At 38.1% G+C, this 21,058-nt stretch overlaps 1 protein-coding gene across 1 annotated transcript in view; it reads right to left on the minus strand.

Annotated features, from left to right (window-relative positions):
- Positions 1-1,729: 1,729 nt before the first annotated feature.
- The window catches only part of LOC124776613 (serine/threonine-protein phosphatase 6 regulatory ankyrin repeat subunit B-like), a 379,233-nt gene continuing 359,904 nt past the window's right edge, over positions 1,730-21,058 (minus strand). Inside the window, exon 22 of the mRNA XM_047251691.1 lies at positions 1,730-2,328. Coding sequence (XP_047107647.1) covers positions 1,870-2,328 — 459 coding nt within the window. The 3' untranslated portion in view covers positions 1,730-1,869. The remainder of the gene's footprint in view (positions 2,329-21,058) is intronic.

Below are 21,058 nucleotides of genomic sequence, written 5' to 3' on the forward strand. Positions count from 1 at the left end.
GTGCAGTCATGGTCCAAGGGCATCACAGGAAAAACTGAGTGATCAAGCAGCTGATGCCAGAGCTGGTGGAATATGCATGCACATTTCAATATTTAACATGTTACAGAAATACACTGGAGAATCAGTAATTGCCACTCTTACATAAACTACACTGGAGACTCACTGCACCATGGAATTCCAGATTTATTATATGAGGCACTGGAAGTTTGACATCCACATAGATACTAACCTACAGTGGATACTGCCAGCTCTAGCTGTTGTTGTGATCCACACTATTTACTGGTGATCTGGTTATTTCTCCTGTAAGGAAGGGTGGATTTCTAGTCTGTGTGGTTATAATTTGTTTATGACATCTACGCTATGGTGTATGAATCATGGTATACTGCACTAGAATATGATGCATGCTTCGCCTGTTCACGCTAGAGCTGACAGTATTTGCCTTAAGTTAGTATCTATGTTGATGTCAAATACTCAGTGCATCACATGATATATTAATTGATCACACAAGAAATTGCAGGAAACTGGTATATTTTGTGATCTGTCAAAGGCATTTGACTATGTAAATCACAATATCCTTTTAAATAAATTATAATATTATGGTGTAACAGGAAATGCTGGAAAATGGGTCATCATGATCACTTCATAAGATGATCATGTGTCAGGAGTGCACTCTACTCTTACGTCAGTCTCGTCACTCTGCAATCAATCTGTGTGTTAGTGCCTCATTCAGTGCTAGAGGGATGCAGAAGAATGTCTTACCATGTTATCTGCAGTGTGGTTTGCTGTCCCACCTCATACTTGTTGTCCAGAAAGGAATGCATTGGTGTAAGTTCCTTATGGGTGATAGCAGTTGCACAACATGAAGATCTGCTACTCCAAATTACCTGCCAAACACGAATTTCATGAACTCAGCTGCAATGAGGATATATGTATCATCTCACTGCGACATATGAAAATATATGCTGACACAAACCTGGATTCCCTGCTTATTGTGAGTGATCACCTGAAGCACTTTGGCTATCCATACACACTTCCTGCTTACCCCAAACGACCATATGTCACTGTCCATGTCCTTATATCATAGTTTTTGTATGTCTTCTTTGAAGCTTGCAGCTTTTCATGATTGCCACATAAGGAGAATGTCACCACCACAAGGAATTGAGGCCATTTCTATCATCTTATGCTCCATCTCAACTTATGAAACTTACATTTGATTTTATGATCTGCAGCTGTATGAAATATTGTCCAAATTATTCACTGAATGGAAATTTCATGACATCAGTTGCAACTGGTATAGCTGTATTACCCAACTTTGAAATCAGCAACGTAAACATCATGTTCAAATTTATGGAATTCATGTGGCCCAGTTTCTTATGCTTCTCACAAGCACAGTTTTGCTAATTTCACAAAATTTACCAATTTTAATTAGGGTAAATTTGTAAAAATTTATGCTTTTTCTAGTTTCTTTAGTTTAATTTCACCTTTTATGTTAATTTACTGAAAAATCATGAATACCAGGTACAGAAAGAAATGAGATAGGAATTTCAAACATCATGGGATAAAATTTACCTCAAATAATGATTGCAGTACCTAGGGCATAATCTTGCTCACTACATACAACCTGTTTGTTAAATTAATGTACATTAAGAATTCATGTCTGTTTTTTTTGATTATTTACAAGAATTACATTAATTCATAAACATGAACATCAGAATGAGAATGTTAGACATAAAGATTAGTTATTTATTCAGGTGGCACTTAAATGTAATTAAAAATACAGAAACACCATGTACAGGTAAGCATACTGAAGGTAAAGAACTGCTTCAGTCCTTCAAAGGCATGCTGAACTTTTCCATTTCCCCTATACAATCACAGTCGAAATTGCATATAATCTAGTACATCATGAGTCATGTCAGCCCAAGCATAATATGCCAACTGGTAGGCAGTCTTCCCATATTTGTCTTTAGCATTAATATCTGCCCCCGCATTCACCAGAATCTCAAGCATGTCAAATACATCAGGATAGTACCAAGAATCACTGACTGCCAACATCAAGGCTGTTCTACCATCAGCATTCCTCTCATTCACTGGAACATTTGCATCTTCAAGCAAATATTTTGTGCCCATAAAATTTAATGATTGAACTGCAATGTGTAATGGGGAGAATCCCTTGTGGTCATGTGTACTTTCAGTGTGACCATTGTCTATTAGTTTCTTCAGCATTTCCACACTTGACTGTGCTGCACAGTGCAGCAATGTTGTCTCATGCTCAGGATCCCACCAGCAGTCTGACAAGGATATCCCCAAAGAAATCAAATGGTCCAATATCTGTAAATAGAGTGTAAGTAAACTATTTAAGATTTCTATTTTCAGAATTAGTGATTCTTTAATAAAAAGTGAAAGCTAAAACAGCCATATGAGCAAGATTATTACAGGATTAATAACAGCTGAATGCAGGCTCTATGTAAAATATTACAAATAATTGTTTAAAAATAGCAAAATATTAAGAGATATGCTTTAAAACATTCAAAATTTATAACATAAATAAAGAAATAATTGACTAAAAGTAGGAAATTTTTTTTTAAATTTACAGCTAAATAAATAAGTGCTAGTTAATTATTTGCATTTCCACTAGATAATAATTGGGACCTCTCACTGTGACATGAAGAGAGAGTGAAAAATATGGCAACATGCTGACCATTACATCATTTCTTGTTTTTTTACATGCATGAAATGTTTTATATTTAATATCCTTAGTTCACACACACACACACACAGAAATTAATTTTATTCTAAATTAAATTCTTTAGAGAAGTTCACAGCAGATCAACGATTTTTATGATTGAATCTCTCTCCCTCCTGTCAATATAATGTAATTGGACGGATTAAAAAATCTATTCACCAAGTGGCAGCAGAACACACATATAAAAGAAGGTTATAATTAGGCAAGCTTTCAGAGCCAGTGCCTCCTTTTTCAGGCAGAAGGGGAAGGAAGAGGGGTGACTGAACAGAACTGGAGAGGTCTAGGAAAAGAGATAGATTTCACAAGTCACCGAAAACTGCGGGTCAAGGGAGACTTACTGGACAGGATGTTGGGGACTGCACTGGATGAGATTTGAAAATCTAAGATCTTAAAGATGAAAGACAGGGTAATATTCAAAACAGAGATTACTGCTAAAACATCATGTATGAGTTAATAAGCGTGAATAGCTAAGTGCATTGTATATAACACAGGTGGAAGGGGGGGACAGCGAAAAATAGGGAAGTAAGAAAATTAAAGATGTAGTAAACTAAAAAAGAGTAAAGACAGGAGTAGTTACTGTGAAGAAATGTTGAGACGAAAGAAATCAACGTAAATTAAGGTCAGGTGGTTGGTGAAAACAAAGACATGTTGTAGTAGCAGTTCTGACCTGCGGAGTTATGAGAAACTGGCATCTGGGGGAAGAATCCAGATGGTGTATGAGGTGAAACAGGCACTGAGGTCACGATTGTTATGTTGTAGAGCATGCTCTGCAACATGATAGTGTGTGTTGCCAGTATTTATCCTCTGCCTATGCTGATTCATCCTAACTGATAATCTGGTGGTAATCATGCTGATGTAAGAGGCTGAACAGGTTTACATAACAATTGGTATATGATGCGTCATTTCACAGGTGGTTCTCTCTTTGATAGTGTATGTTTTGTCAGTTACAGGGCTGGTATAGATGTTAGTAGAAGGGTGTATAGAGCAAGTCTTGATGCAGGGACGGCCACAGGGGTAGGAGCCATAGGGTAGGGAGATGGGTGCAGAAGGAGCATAGGGTCTGACAATAATATTGCGAAGATTGGGAGAGCAACAAAAAGCTATTGCAGGTGTAGTGGGCAAAATTTCAGACAGAATGGATGTCATTTCAGCAAAGGATTATAGAAAGTCATGGCCTTGACAGAGTAGCTGATTAATACAATGAAGACCAGGATAATACTGAATGACCAGTGTTGTGCTCCAAAGTTGTTTTTGGAGGGATCAGCAGTGATTGGATGTGATGGCCCAGGAGATCTGCTTTTGAACTAGGCTGGTGGGGTAATTATGTCCAGTGAAATCTGAGGTGAGAATGGTGGTGTATTCCTGTGAAGAGTCTGCATCTGCGCAAATACGTTTGCCTTGAATGCCAAGGCTGTATGGGATAAAATTTTTTACATGGAAAGGATGGCAAGAGTCAAAATGTAAGTACTGCTGTTTGTTAGTAGGTTTAACATGGGCAGAAGTGTGTAGCCTTCTGTGAGGATGAAATAGACATCAAGGAAAGTGGCATGGGATTCAGAATAGGACCATGTGAAATTTAGTTGGGGGGAAGGTATTCAGAAAGTCCAGAAATTTTAACAGGTCAGCCTCACCATGAGTCCATATGATAAAGCTGTCATCAATGTATCTAAACCAAACCAGGAGCTGAAGACTTATGGATCCCAGGAAAAGGTTGATATAGGAAGGAGCCATCCTGGTTCCCACAGCTGTACCCTGATCTGTTTGTATGTCTGCCCCTCAAAGGCAAAGTAGTTGTAAGTATAAAGTTGATTAAGGTGAGTAGGAAGGATCTTAGCAAGAAGGTAAGATGTGAGGGTGCACGGTTTGGATGGGGTGAGAAGTTCTATGGATTGATGTTGTAATGATCTTTAAAACATTACTACTTAGCATATCATTCTCAATGGAGAGAAGTCTTCTGAAGTAAGAGTGATTTCAGGTGTGCTGTAGGGGAGTGTCATAGGACCATTGCTATTCACAATGTATATAAATGACCTTGTGGATAACATCAGAAGTTCTCTGAGGCTTTTTACGGATGATGCTGTAGTATAACGTGATGTTGTAACAATGGAAAAATTGTATTGAAATACAGGAGGATCTGCAACAAATTGACGCTTGGTGCAGGGAATAGCAAATGAATCTCAATGTAGACAAGTGTAATGTGCTGCAAATAGATAGAAAGAAAGATCCTTTATCATTTAGCTACAATATAGCAGGTCAGCAACTGGAAGCAGTTAATTCCATAAATTATCTGAGAGTAGGCATTAGGAGTATTTAAAATGGAATGACCATATAAAATTAATCGTCAGTAAATCAGATGACAGACTGAGTTTCTTTAGAAGAATCTTAAGGAAATTCTGTCTGAAAACAAAGGAAGTAGGTTACAGTACACTTGTTCACCCACTGCTTGAATGCTGCTCACCAGTGTGGGATCCATACCAGATAGGGTTGATAGAGGAGATAGAGAAGATCCAATGGAGAGCAGCACGCTTCGTTACAGGATCATTTAGTAATCATGAAAGCGTTATGGAGATGATAGATAAACCCCAGTGGAAGACTCTGCAAGAGAGATTCTCAATAGCTTGGTATGGGCTTTTGTTGAAGTTTTGAGAACATACCTTCACTGAGGAGTCAAGCAGTGTATTGCTCCCTCCTATGTATATCTCACGAAGAGACCATGAGGATAAAATCGGAGAGATTAGAGCCCACACAGAGGCATAATGACAATCTTTCTTTCCACGAACAATACGAGACTGGAATAGAGGGGAGAACCGATAGAGGTACTCAAAGTACCCTCCGCCATACACTGTTGGGTGGCTTGTGGAGTATGGATGTAGATGTAGATGTAGATAAAAGACCCCAGGAAGCACTTAATCGTATGATAAATACATGGATGCATATATGCATGGTATAGGACAGTTTATAATGATCCTGGGGTAGGCTGTTGCATTATAATGTGTTAGTCCTTGTGAGAGGCCTGAGGTTTTAAGGAGGGACTGAAGGTCACTTTGAATCACAGGGATGGGATCTTAATGGCAGATGCTGTATGTAGAGGTGTCATACAGCTGGCATAGACCATCACAAACATACTCCTTTTGGTCAAGTACCACAGTGGTAGATTCTTTGTCTGTTGTAAGGATAATGATAGAGTCATCTGCTTTTAGGGAATGTAGAGCCTTGTAGTTCTGCAGAGGACAGGTTACAACATGTTGTAGGAAACTGAGGAAGGGTTGTGAAGCAATGCTGGATGTGAGGAATTCTTTGAAGGTAGTGGTGGTGGATCAAGTTGGGATAATGGTTGGAACTGTTCAAGGCAGGGTTCAATGTCAGGTTTGCAATTGGAAAGGTTTTGGGTTTGGTTACAGTGATATTTCCAGTTGACAGTACATGTGTAGGAAAGTAGGTCCTACATGAAAGCAGCATGATCAAATGCAGGATTGGGGCTAAAATTGATACCCTTGGATAATTCAGGAGGGGAGAGTGCTTTAGATGAGAGGTTGAGGACACTGTACTGTTGTGACTGGTTCTTGCGATTATGAGTTATTATTGATATGGGTGGCAGTGGTGAAGGCTGTTGGCTGTCAAGGAAGTTGGCCAAGCCCAGTTCGTAGGAGTGGTGGTTGATGGTGTGGCTGTTTAGGGAGCTGCAGAGGGACAGGAAGGGAAACACCAATGTTCAGATAGTTTAGGAGAAGGTAGGATAGTTTTTGAGGTGGCTTTGAGGATGGTACTATCCAAGACAACATGATGAGCAGTAATTGCATGATTTTGTAGAAGGTGACATGTCTGGTGGAGTGGAAACTGGCTGATGAGGCATTTGGGTCAAAGGTTAGCCAGGTAAGAGCAAGAGATTGCTGTATTTGAAACTGTAAAAGAGTCTGGTGTAGAGTAGGGTTACAATAAGAAACAGTGACCTTCACTGTTAGGCCTTTTGGAGTAACGCTAAGGGACAATCAGGTTTCAAGAAACGGAATGTGGGACCTTAGTGAAAAAGCACGTTTATGAAAAGAACAGATGTGACGAGATTCATCATGGCAAGAGAGGATAGTTTGGAGTGTTAGAAATCATGGGAGTGGCAAAAGAGATAAGGTAGATAAAAGACAAAATGTGATGGAAGAAAAGCAAGGGGAAAATCCAGAAAAATTAGAAAAATTTGTACGAAAATTGTGAGAATAAAAGTGGTTAACAAGGGTTAATGAGTGGGTGAGAATTTCTCGCCGTCAAAGTGGTCTAAATGATACAAAAAAATGACCAGAAAAGAAAAAGAAATTGTTTGGGAAAGTTGTGAAAACAGACAAAATTTTAAAAACTGGGTAAACAGAAAGAGAAAGTCATATGAGGAAATGTAAACTACTAAGCATGACAATTCTTTCTGTGCTACAATAACTGAGTGGTGGATAGTGCAAACTGTTCTCCTATAGTATTATATTTATTAATGTTACTGTGTTTTCAAACTGTGATGGTTCATTAACAACAGATTTCATAAATGAGTAAAGCTGCCTTAAAGCTGTTGTTGGCATGCCCAACCACTTAAGCAGCTGTCTACAAGAGGACCTAGAGTGTATGTAACCTATTATCCTTATCACACATGTCTGTGCAGCAAACACTTTTTCCTTAATGGCAAGTTATACCAGAATATGAATTGGTGGATGAAAATGGGTGCTGGTGGTTGACCAGAATGTTTGTCATCTTCCACAGATTCTCATCCTTCCTTGAAACACTGAAACCACTCAAATGGTGTTGCCTGACTCAGTGCACTCTCATCAAATGCCTCAGTCAGCACGTTGTGTTTCTCAGCAGCAGTTTTCTTCAACTTGAAACAGAATTTGAGGCAAATCCGTTGCCCCTTCACATAATCCATTTCACAATTTGTACAACCAATGAAACATGTTCTGACATGCGTGAACAAAGGTCACAACTGCATGCACCGAAGATGATGTGACTGTGTGTCACAGTAGCTAAGACCTGTATCTCAAGGTATCTAATGGCTTGTCCAATGCAATGAAATTCTCAGATATTCTGGGTAGCACCTCATACAGGAGGAGCAGTACCCATTGCTCAATGTCCATACACAATTCCATATAGTAAACAAGCCTTACTCAAAGAGATGATTAAAGAAAAGCTGGTAGTGGATTTCATTAAACCTAGAGAACTTTCAGGTCCAGCTTGGGCATCAACTGTAGTACTTGTAAGGAAGAAGTAACTTACACGAGAGCAGAAGCACAGGTTTTGTGTTGATTCCAGGAATCTGAAAGGTATATGTTACCAGATATCTGTCCATAGCCAAACTTTATACACTCCTTGGATTATCTTAGTTCATGCAAAATCTTCTCTATTTGTGACCTAACTATTGGCACAATCAGATGACTGTACACCCACACTACAGGGATAAAACATTATTTATTGTCCTACAGATGTAAAAGTAGGACCATCTTCCTCTTGGTCCTCAGAATGCACCAGCAGCATTCCAGTGACTGACAGATACCATACTCACAAGATTAACACCCACTCATTGTCTGCTTTAGCCATGATAATATTATCATTTTCAGCAAAGACATGCAACAACATACTTACAGACTACAAGCCATATCTGAGAGACTGTGCAGAGCAAATGTTTCCCTGTCCATATCAAAATGTCATTTTGCTGTACCTGAAGTAGCTGACATAACATGACCAATGACTCAACTATTTTTGGAGCAACTTTTACTTGCAGTTCTGAATGTTCACAAGCAACGGAAATACTGAAAACGGCTTTGATAATGACTCCTGTATCGTCTTATCCAGAGCTCTCAAAACCCTAAATCTTAGCTACTGATGCTAACAATTTTGCCATGGGGGTAGTTTTATCATAGGGAATCAATGGAGAAGAGCATCTAATTTCATTCATTTCCTCTCTTCTGAAAAGTGTCAAATGTGACTACTCAACAAGCAAAAAGGGATTACATGCACTTATCTATGGAATAAACTACAACCAGTGTTTCTTAGTTGGCTAAGAATCCACTGCAGTGACTGGTCACATTACACTGAAGTAGCAGCTCAATCTGAAGGACCTCAGCAGTACATCAACCAGTTGGGCTTTTCATTTAAGTGAGTACCAATTGAAGGTAGTTCAACAATCTGGCAAACTACACAGCAATGCTGATGCATTGGGGAGGACAGTCATAATATATTTCATAATTGGCAGGGGAGATGAATCAATAAATGTGCAAGAGGCTGACATGCAGCGTCAGTCATGGAAACAAGATCCTAAGTTTGAAGTTCTTGATGGGATACTGTACTGCTAAAGGGAACCACATCATCATACCTGAAGTCCTATAAGAACAAACATTAAAAGAATGTCATAGTATACTATTGGGTAGACACAGCTGCAAAAAAGTAACTAAAACTATAAATAGCACAAATATATTGGTGATTGAACTGGTAAGCTGATGTTTACAATTATGTTTCATGTTGTAATTCATGCATAAGAAGAATGGTATGGGCAAAACCAAAACACCTCTGCAAGAACTCCCAGAAAGAAGCACATCTTCTGAGCATGTAGATCTTGGTACTGCAGCTCTGTGATCAAAAACGAAAGTTGGAAATCATTATATCTTGATTAATTTTGGATCATTTCTCAAGATTTCTATTAATGACCCAGACCAAAGTCCTGACATTGTGGTGTGTGTGTTTGTTAAAGACTGAATTCTTAAATATAGTTCACATTGTTCTACAATTAGTAACCAAGGTTCCAATTTTACTTCTGACTTACTTCAGCAAGTTTGCAGCTTATTGAAGACTGACAATGCCAGTGCACCCATAGGGAAATGGCTGCATGGAAAGAGTTCATCAAATTCTCATCTAGATGATAAATCACTCCATTGGCAGAAAGCATGTTTCATGGGGGACCTATATACCATACTTAAGCAGTGCTTACAACATGAAGATCCACACCAGCATGCAACTCAGCCCTCATGGAATCGTCTATGACAGGCAAATGACCTTGCCATTTGACTTCATAACATCAGAAAGAGGCAGCAGCGATTTACATGTCAGGGACTTAGCCAGTAAACTGCATGAAGTATGGAAACATGTAAATGGTCAAAATCATCAGTCATTTCTCCAGCAAGGCACTCATCATGACTGGGGAGCTGTTATACCTAAATACTGCAGTGAGACTCAGTTTATTTGTGCAATCCAGTACTGAAAAATGGTCAAGACTGAAAGTTTAAATGGCATTAGAAAGAACCTCATAAAGTCCTTTAAACCATCTTTCCAGTTGGATTAATAGTAAAATTGCCATTTCACTGCATCATAGTGCATGTGAACCATGTTGTTGTTGTCATCTTCAGTCCTGAGACTGGTTTTATGGAGCTCTCCATGCTACTCTATCCGGTGCAAGCTTCTTCATCTCCCAGTACTTACTGCAACCTACATCCTTCTGAATCTGCTTGGTGTATTCATCTCTTCATCTCCCTCTACAATTTTTACCCTCCACGCTGCTGTCCACCATATTGGAGCAAGTCAGCTACTGAACCAGATGATGAACCAGAAGAATGACCCCGAGGCAGACACTGGAAGCGGGTGACCCGCTAATGCCGAGATGTGATGTTCGATGCCGGTAAGCCAGGATGCCATCAAATGAGTCAGTGTGTGGGCACAAGCAGCACTTTGACGTGGTATCTACTACACTCAAGACAATTCACAGTGTTTGTAACAGACTTGGGCTGTCATATGGTACATGTCAACGAATTCTAGCCAATGAAATGACCATGAGATGAATTACAGTGAAGTTTGTTTCTTGCCATGTGAACAATGACCAATGAGACCTCAGGATTCAGTCATTCTTTTTGAGCCACAAACAAGTATGATAGTAGCTAGTGACACTTTTAAACTTATTTTGAAATATTGTCTAATTGAGGTAAAAGAGTAATTTCAGGACATACATGAATTTGTGGATTCCCAGTTCGAGATACATGTCTGTAAATGTAAAAGTGAAAATTTGATAACTGATTTGCAATGCATTTTAAAATATTTATAACTAACGGCTGTATATTTTATGACACAGTTATCTGTTTAGCAATATCTACCTCTATATTCCAATATGGTAGTGATATGGCATGGAATTATTATAGCTGTTATGACTTCAACACCTGGTAACCTGGAAATAACTAATTCTTTTTTCTCCCTCAAATACTGTACACTTTCTAAGTTGTATACATGTGGAAGATGTTCAAACATCAATTAAACTGTCTCCCACATAGATTCATTATTCAAGATAATATTTTTGATGTGCTTATGTTAACACTGTGCTTAGTTTCAGAGGGAAATCTATTGACTAAAAGTTATACCAAAGTGAAAATTCCACTACATTATGTAATAAGAAAAACCATGTTAGATAATATATACAGGGTGGCCGATTGATCGTGACTGGGCCAAATATCTCACAAAATAAGTGTCAAATGAAAAAACTACAAAGAACAAAACTTGTCTAGCTTGAAGGGGGAAACCAGATGGCGCTATGGGTGGCCCACTAGATGGTGCTGCCATAGGTCAAATGGATATTAACTGTGCTTCTTTAAAATAGGAACCCCTATTTTTATTACATATTCATGTAGTGCATAAAGAAATCTACATCTACATCCATACTCCACAAGCCACCTGACGGTGTTTTAGTTTGACCACTTTTTTTGCTTTGTGATGGATGGCGCTGTAATAGTCACAAACATATGGCTCACAATTTTAGATGAACAGTTGGTAACAGGTAGGTTTTTTAAATTAAAATACAGAACACAGGTATGTTTGAACATTTTATTTTGGTTGTTCCAATGTGATACATGTACCTTCGTGAACTTAACATTTCTGAGAACGCATGCTGATACAGCGTGATTACCTGTAAATACCACATTAATGCAATAAATGCTCAAAATGATGTCTGTCAACCTCTATGCATTTGGCAATATGTGCAATGACATCCCTCTCAACAGTGAGTAGTTCGCCTTCCGTAATGTTCACACATGCATTGACAATGCGCCGACGCATGTTGTCAGGCGTTTTCGGTGGATCACGATAGCAAATATCCTTCAATTTTCCCCGCAGAAAGAAATCCGGAGACGTCAGATCCGGTGAACATGTGGGCCATTATATGGTGCTTTAATGACCAATCCACCTGTCATGAAATATGCTATTCAATACCGCTTCAACTGCACGCGAGCTATGTGCTGGACATCCATCATGTTGGAAGTACATCGCCATTCTGTCATGCACTGAAACATCTTGTAGTAACATTGGTAGAACATTACGTAGGAAATCAGCAGACATTGCACCATTTAGATTACCATAGATAAAATGGGGGCCAATTGCCCTTCCTCCCATAATGCCGCACCATACATTAACCCGCCAAGGTCACAGATGTTTCACTTGTCACAGTCATTGTGGATTTTCTGTTGCCCAATAGTGCATATTATGCCGGTTTACATTACTGCTGTTGATGAATGATGCTTCGTCGCTAAATAGAACGTGTGCAAAAAATCTGTCATCGTCCCGTAATTTCTCTTGTGCCCAGTGGCAGAACTGTACACAATGTTCCCAGTCATTGCCATGCAATTTCTGGTGCAGAGAAATATGGTACGGGTGCAATCGATGTTGATGTAGCATTCTCAACACCGATGTTCTTGAGATTCCTGATTCTCATGCAATTTGTCTACTACTGATGTGCGGATTAGCCGCAACAGCAGGTAAAACACCTACTTGCGCATCATCATTGGTTGCAGATCATGGTTGATGTTTCACATATGGCTGAACACTTCCTGTTTCCTTAAGTAACGTAACTATCTGGCGAATGGTCCAGACAGTTGGATGATGTCATCCAGGATACAGAGCAGCATACATAGCACTTGCCCATTGGCCATTTTGATCACAATAGCCATACATCAACACAATATCAACCTTTTCCTCAATTGGTAAACAGTCCATTTTAACACAGGTATCATGAATCAAATACCATCAGCACTGGCAGAATGTTACATTGTACCACGTACTTATAAGTTTGTGACTATTACAGCGCTGTCTATCACAAAACAAAAAATGTGGTCCAACTAAAACATTCATATTTCTTTACTTACTACCCAAATATGTAATAAAATGGGGGTTCCTATTTAAAAAAATGCAGTTGATATCTGTTTGACCTATGGCAGTGCCGTCTAGTGGGCCAACCATAGCACCATCTGGTTTCTCCTCCAAGCTAGATTAGTTTCGTTCTTTGTAGTTTTTTCATTTGATGCTTATTTCGTGAGATATTTGGCCTGGTCACTATCAATGGACCACCCTCTCTATCTGAGCATAGTAACACCCTTACCAATCAAGATTGGAGATTCAACTTTCAAATAATGTATTTCAATATCTGTGAAATTGAATAATTTATGGGATATTTCTTTTGTAAATAAAACCACCTTCTCTTGCTGCAACTTAATTTATATTCCCCAGATGCTTTTCACCTTTTTATTACTCTAACGCATCTCCAGCGGGATGTAGAACAATGCAGTTTTGTTAGTTTTAGCTTATCAGACACTTTACATCATGTTTTTTTATCTAAATAAGTAATTACTTACAGTTTCTTGGCATCTGTGTTTCCTCTCATCTGGTGTGGAGGTTGCATTGCACATTTATTTCCAAAAAATAAGCACAGTTTTGTACTCTGAACTTTTTCTTTCACACTGTTCACCATGTTTCTCCTTCTTCGTGGTGCACTGTTATTATTTCACCATTAGTTCTAGCTAGTTGTTTGAACACTGTCCTTTTAACAATGTAAATATTGTGACTTCATTATGTGTTTCCTCCTGTTTGGTTTTTGACACTCATGTTGCCAGCCAGGCTAATGAAGTATCTATTGAAAACTAATGTGTGTGTGTGTGTGTGTGTGTGTGTGTCTGTGTGTGTGTGTGTGACACAGAGAGAGAGAGAGAGAGAGAGAGAGAGAGAGAGAGAGAGAGAGAGAGAGAGAGCTGAAGAGTGTCTGTATGATTTTTTTATGATAATGACATCAACAAGGTACATAAAAATATAAAATTCTTAATTGAAAGAGAACAGAATAACTAAATTAAGTTTTTGGATATAACCATCAAACAACAAATCAATAAGCTTAAGTCTGAAAGTTACTGTAAACCCACAGAAACAGACATTATCATTTCCCAATCCTTGAACCACCCACACTCACAAAAGAAAGCAACACTTTAACACACACTCCATAGACAACAAACTGCCATTCACCAAAGAAAACTACCAAAAAGAACTTGACGTAATAATGTGGACAGCATAAAAAATGTTTACAATAGTAGAAACAGTGTTGATAGGGATCAGGACTAAAATATGGAGTGGAACCTAGTTAGAAATAGCATCTGCAACAAACCATACAAATGGTAGCTTGGTTCCTGCTTTCATGCAGTATGATCAGCCCCACTTGCACATCTCTGTCAGGAGGGTCAATAGGGAGCTAGATCAGCTGCTTCGGGCAGCTACTTCATCAGGCATACTCATGGGAGTACTTTTTTAGGCTAAGATCAGTGTCCAATCAGCCAACATTGATTGAAATTAAGCTTAATGAGAAGTTCGGACAGGCAGGTAGTAAAGAAGTTAAGATATCACAACATTCTCATAACAATACAGTGAAAAATAATGTTAGTGTGTCACAAAATCCACATAAAACCACAGTGAAAAATAATGTTAGTGCATTCCATTAGAATATTGTAAGTATATTGCATCAGAATATTGTGGTCCCAGGTTCGAATCTTGCTGCTGCTTAAATTTTGATTAATAATCAGCATTGGTAACCAAAGACTTCTGGCATAAGAAGTCACCCTCATTCTGCCAACAGCCTTGTCAAAGAGGGCAGAGGAGTGGATAGAGGTTAAGGGCACTCTCTTGTCCTAGGGGTGGGAAACTGCTCCTAAAAGTGGAAGAATCAGCAATGATCAATGACATGAGGATGCAGAAGGCAATGGAAACTACTGCATGAAAGACACATAACATGTATCTGCAGGACATGTGGCCTGTAATTGCAGAAGTGTCATAGTGATCTCTTCATTGGCAAAAGATTCTGGAATAGTCCCTCATTCAGATCTTCGGGAGGGGACTGCCAAGGGGGAGGTTCACATGAGAAAAAGTTTGAATAATCAATGAAAGGGTAATGTTCTACAAGTCAGCATGTGGAATGTCAGAAGCTTGAATGTGGTAGGGAAACTAGAAAATATGAAAAGGGTTTTGCAAAGGCTCAATCTAGATATAGTAAGGGTCAGTGAAGTGAAGTGGAAAGATGACAAGGATTACTGGTCAGATGATTATAAGAGTATAAGGCAATATCAACAGCAGCAGAAAATGGTATAATGGGAGTAGGAGTAATTATGAATAGGAAGGTAAGGCAGAGAGTGTGTTTCTGTGAACAGTTCAGTGACAAGGTTGTTCTCATCAGAATCAACAGCAAACCAACACCGACAACAATAGTTCAGGTATACATGCCGAAGCTGCAAGTTGAAGATGAAGAAATACAGAAAGTGTATGAGGATACCAAAAGGGTAATACAGTGTGTTAACAGGGATGAAAATCTAATAGTCATGGAGGACTGGAATGCAATTGTAGGGGATGGAGTAGAAAGTGACAGGAGAATATGGACTTGGGACAAGGAATGAGAGAGGAGAAAGACTAATTGAGTTCTGTAACAAGTTTCAGCTAGTAATAGCAAATACTCTGTTTAAGAATCACAAGAGCACTGGAAAAGACCGGGTGATATGGGAAGATTTCAGTTAGATTACATCTTGGTCAGACAGAGATTCCAAAATAAGATACTGGATTGTAAGGCATACCCAGGAGCAGATATAGATTCAGATCACAATATAGTAGTGGTGAAGAGTAGGCTGAAGTTTAAGACATTAGTTGGGAAGAATCAATTCACAAAGAAGTGGCTGAAAGGCATAGGCTCCGAATTTGAGTCTTGGTCTGGCCCACAGTTTTAATCTGCCAGGAAGTTTCATATCAGTGCACACTCCACTGCAGAGTGAAAATCTCACTCTAGAAACATCCCATAGGCTGTGGCTAAGCCATGTCTCTGCAATACACTTTCTTTCATGAGCGCTAGTTCTGCAAGGTTTGCAGGAGAGCATCTGTTAAGTTTGGAAGGTAGGAGACGAGGTACTGGTAGAAGTAAAGCTGTGAAGATGGGGTGTGAGTCGTGCTCGGGTAGTTCAAATGGTAGAGGACTTGCCCGTGAAAGGCAAAGGTCAGTGAGTTTGAGTCTCGGTCTGGCACACAGTTTTAATCTGCCAGGAAGTTTCATATCAGTGCACACTCCACTGCAGAGTGAAAATCTCACTCTGGAAACATCCCATAGGCTGTGGCTAAGCCATGTCTCCGCAATACACTTTCTTTCATGAGCGCTAGTTCTGCAAGGTTTGCAGGAGAGCATCTGTTAAGTTTGGAAGGTAGGAGACGAGGTACTGGTAGAAGTAAAGCTGTGAAGATGGGGTGTGAGTCGTGCTCGGGTAGTTCAAATGGTAGAGGACTTGCCCGTGAAAGGCAAAGGTCAGTGAGTTTGAGTCTCGGTCTGGCACACAGTTTTAATCTGCCAGGAAGTTTCATATCAGCACACACTCCACTGCAGAGTGAAAATCTCATTCTGGAAACATCCTCTAGGCTGTGGCTAAGCCATGTCTCCACAATATCCTTTCTTTCAGGAATGCTAGTTCTGCAAGGATTGCAGGAGAGTATCTCTTGAGTTTGGAGGTTGGAGACGAGGTACTGGCAGAAGTAAAGCTGTGAAGATGGGGCATGAGTCATGCTTGGGTAGCTCAGTTGGTAAAGCACTTGCCCGCGAAAGGCAAAGATCCCGAGTTTGAGTCTCAGTCCAGCACACAGTTTTAATCTGCCAGGAAGTTTCATTTATTTAAGTAACTCAGGATATTCACAATACCTTTGCAATGCATATGTTCACTTATCAAATTCAAAAATAACAGTGAAGCACATGGCTACAACACAGGAAGAAAGGATGATCTTCACTATTATGGATTAAATGTCACTTTGGGACAGAAAGGGGTGACTTATGCTGCCACAAAAATCTTTCGTCATTTGCCAAATAGTATTAAAAGTCTGACATATGGCCAAACAACATTTAATAGCAAATTAAAAGAATTTCTGAATGACAACTCCTTCTACTTAATAGTTGAATTCTTAGATATGAAGTAGTAACTGTAAAAAGAAATAAAAAATAAAAATAAAAAAAATAAAATAACAAGAAAAACATAGTTAATTATTTTGTGTAAAGGAAACTTATGTTAAAGTGACATGCTCCACATCATCACAAAATGTCGTATTCATGATCTATGGAACAAGGATTAATGTATGTATGTATGTACATAATCACAAAGCTAAATGAAAAAATGAAAAGATGAAAGCACCAAACCACAGACAACAACAGAATAGAACCAAATACAAACACACCCGTACCATAACAACTACACAGTATAATCAGAAAAATATGAAGGAAAACAGTAGATGCTGCACAATGACACACACACACACACACACACACACACACACACACACACACACACAAAAAAAATCACCAGCATTTTCAAAAGGCGTGAAATAAACATAGCATACACAATAGACAATATTATACAAAAATACATTCCAAAACTGACAAAAAACAGAGACATATACCAGAAAGCAGGTATATATCAACTATAGTGTAACAGTTGTGATGGTAAATACATAGGACAAACAGGTGGAACATTTCATGTCATATAGAAAGAACGCATGAGAGACTGGAAGTATGAAACAAACCACATCACATTTGCAAAATACATAAGAGAACATAACCACAAACCAACTGCTAGAAAAGAAGATGTGAAAATAATTAGAGTCAACAATAAAAAACAACTCCTAACACCACAAGAAAATTACAACATATAGAAAACCAAAGCAGAAAGCAAAACCCTACTGAATGATCAAGTATACATGCGAAACAATTCATAATTTACACTAATAGGTAAAATAATAGAATACCACTCCAAAAGAGCATAATAATAATAATAATAATATCTCACAACACATTTTCACTCACTTGCCCATGAACCCTTTCCGAGAACATTTAAATCAAAACTCAAATCAATTGGTCACCAAAGCTTTCAACCACTCTCTAACAGCTATTATAATTCATATTCAATACTCTACAATTCAGACTTCCAATACCCCCCTCTCCAACAAAAAAAGAAACCAGTATGAAAACACAACAACACAAAAACATGAAAAACACAGACTCTGCAACACTCAGGATACTTAGGAGAAAACTTAAAAATGAAAATTTATCATTTCAAAAAGCAGACAAGGGGAACGCAGTAGTATTTATGGAGAAAGAACAATACATTGAAAAAATACGAGAATTCATCTCACAAAATAATATTACACAATTAAAATCAGACCCAACAAACAGATTCTGCACAAAAGTGCAAAAAACTGTGTAAAGTATAGACATCATACTGTATAACACAGAGAAAAGAAAGCCGACACACATTAATCCTACTGCACCTGTCTTCCGAAGCCAACTAAAGATCCACAAGCCAAATCTTCCTGCTAGGCCAATACTGGACTTCAGAAAATCCCCCACTTACAAGCTTGCAGGATACATGTTAAAACTACTGTCTGAAAATTTCAAAGTGCAAGAAGACAGAACCATTAAAAACACAAAACAGCTAATACAACAAATAATAGGTACAAAAATCCCAGACACAGCAACACTCCTCACTCCTCTCACTTGATACAGAAAGAATGTATTCCAACATACCAATACCAGAAACAATATAAATCATAGACAAGAACCTGAAAATGTATAGTCAACTTCCTGATGAACAGATTAAGGAAGTATGCACATTAATAACACTCATAACAGAACAAAATTCTTCCAATTTGATACAGAATTTTATTAACAAGAAGGTAATTTACCAATCGGGTCCTTAGTTTCAGGACCCTTAGTAAATATTTTTCTAAACCACACTGAACACATCATTTTCACAAAAACAGAAGCAAAAGAATACAACATATTATATTGGTTCAGGGATATGGATGACGTCCTTTGCTTAATAGATGAACCTCAAACAAAAATTGAAAAACTACACAATAACATCAAAAAGATACATATAAATATAAAATTCACAATTGAAAGAGAACATAATAATTAAATTAACTTTCTGGAAATAACAATCAGAAAACAAAACAACAAGCACATGTTTGAATTTTACTGCATACCCACAGCAACACACATTATCAGTCTGCAATCCTAGTGTATTATTTTTAACCGACAGCCATGCCAAAAACGTGACAAAACTTTTCAAAGAACACATGAAATGCTACTCAACAAGTATTGTTAAGCCTGGAGCAACAACAAAAAATGTTATTGGCATCAATATGGATGATAAATTGCTAAGAAAAAATGACTTTGTGGTGTGTATTGCGGGTTCAAACGATGTCGCAAAAAATGAAGCAGATAACTGCCTAACAGAGATAAAGAAATTCTTAGAACAAAATGAGCAATGTAATACTATTGTCTCAACATTACCACACAGATATGACTTGATGTATCACTCATGTGTCAACAAAGAAATACAAAAAACTAACATGAAAATAAAACAAATGTGTTTCTTGTTCGCAAAATGCAGCATCCTTGATATAGGCAAATTAGACAGATGCCAGCATACCAGGCATGGGATGCATTGAATTATGAAGGAAAGAACTTTATAAGTAAAATGGTAAACGAAATTTTTGAAAGCAGAGAGAAAATGAACCAAACAATTCCTTGTATGGGACCTCTGTGTACGTCAGCAGCAGATTCAAAAGTTCCATCTGCTGTTGATATTTCATCAGTGGCTCAGGACCTTTCATCAGTATTGCCCCTCCTCAGTCTTCAACTGTGAAAGACTTTTCAGCAGCTTCACCATCAGTAACAGAAGCAAACAGAAAAAGCACAAGAACCAGGAAACATACAACTGTGCAGGATTTTTGGTACCCGGCCTCAGTTCCAAGACTAAAATAAGGCAGATACCTTCAGGTAGACCTGCTATAATCTCTAATTGCAATTCACAACAAAGAAGTGCCATTGAATCAAAGAGTTTAGTAAATGACAAACTTTGCTTATTTCATCAAAATATAATGGGTCTAAGGAACAAACTGAACCAGTTGTCTGTTTGCATTTATGACAGTGATGCAATAAACAGTGCCCATATTTTATGTTTTACTGAACATCAAGATTGAAATGCTGCAACTAGACAAGTACACCTTAGCAACTTTTTATATTAGTAGTAAAATGGACAATGGAGGAGTGATAATGTATGTTAGAAATAATATAGTGTACAAATCTACAGACGTAAAAAAATATTGTGTTGACCAATATTTTGAGGCTTGTTGCATTGAAGTCCTTGTCAATACACTGCCTATTTATGTTATTGCTGTCTACAGAGCTCCCTCAGGAAAGGTCAGTGTATTCTTCAAGCAAGTATAATCACTTTTAACTTAATTGTATTCAAAAACCATAGAAATAATAATGCTTGGTGACTTTAATGTACATTTTCTTACCTGTAACAATGATAGAACAGAGTTTGAGAATGTAATGAATTCTTTCAATCTGAGGGCAGTTGTTGACTTTCCCACTAAGATAACAAAGAACTGTACAAGTCTGATTGACAATATTTATGTAGATAATAATAGAATCGAAAATATATTTGTAACAAAAATCTTAAATGGTCTCTCTGACCATGATTGGTAGCTGTTGGAAATACACGATGTAAGCCCTGCTAACAAGAGCAGTTCTATTAGTAGCACATATATTTTAATCAACAATGAGAATCTGGAAACTTTCACCAGGCATTTGGAGCAGTTAGATTGGGAGGCAGTGTATCAGGCTAAAAATGTAAATGACAAATTCAACCTTTTCCTAAATGAATTTGTTACTGTTTTTGAAGCTGTATTTCATAAGAAAATTTCAAAAAGCACGAACTGGAATGATTGTAAGAGACAGTGGCTCACTAATGGAATAAAAACTTCATGTAAAAAAAGTCAATGCTTTGTGTTTCACTCAGAAATTCTGATAAACCTCAGGATAGGGAACACTACAGATTCTACTGTAACATCCTAAAGAATGTTATTAAAAAATCCAAGAGTATGTTTATCAAATCCAAAATTGACAGATCAAATAATAAAATAAAAACAATCTGGAAGGTGGTAAAAATGGAGACAGGAAAAGTTTGAGAGGATACAGAC

This window comes from Schistocerca piceifrons, chromosome 1 (genome assembly GCF_021461385.2).
Source record: "Schistocerca piceifrons isolate TAMUIC-IGC-003096 chromosome 1, iqSchPice1.1, whole genome shotgun sequence".
Classification (NCBI taxonomy): Eukaryota; Metazoa; Arthropoda; class Insecta; order Orthoptera; family Acrididae; genus Schistocerca; species Schistocerca piceifrons.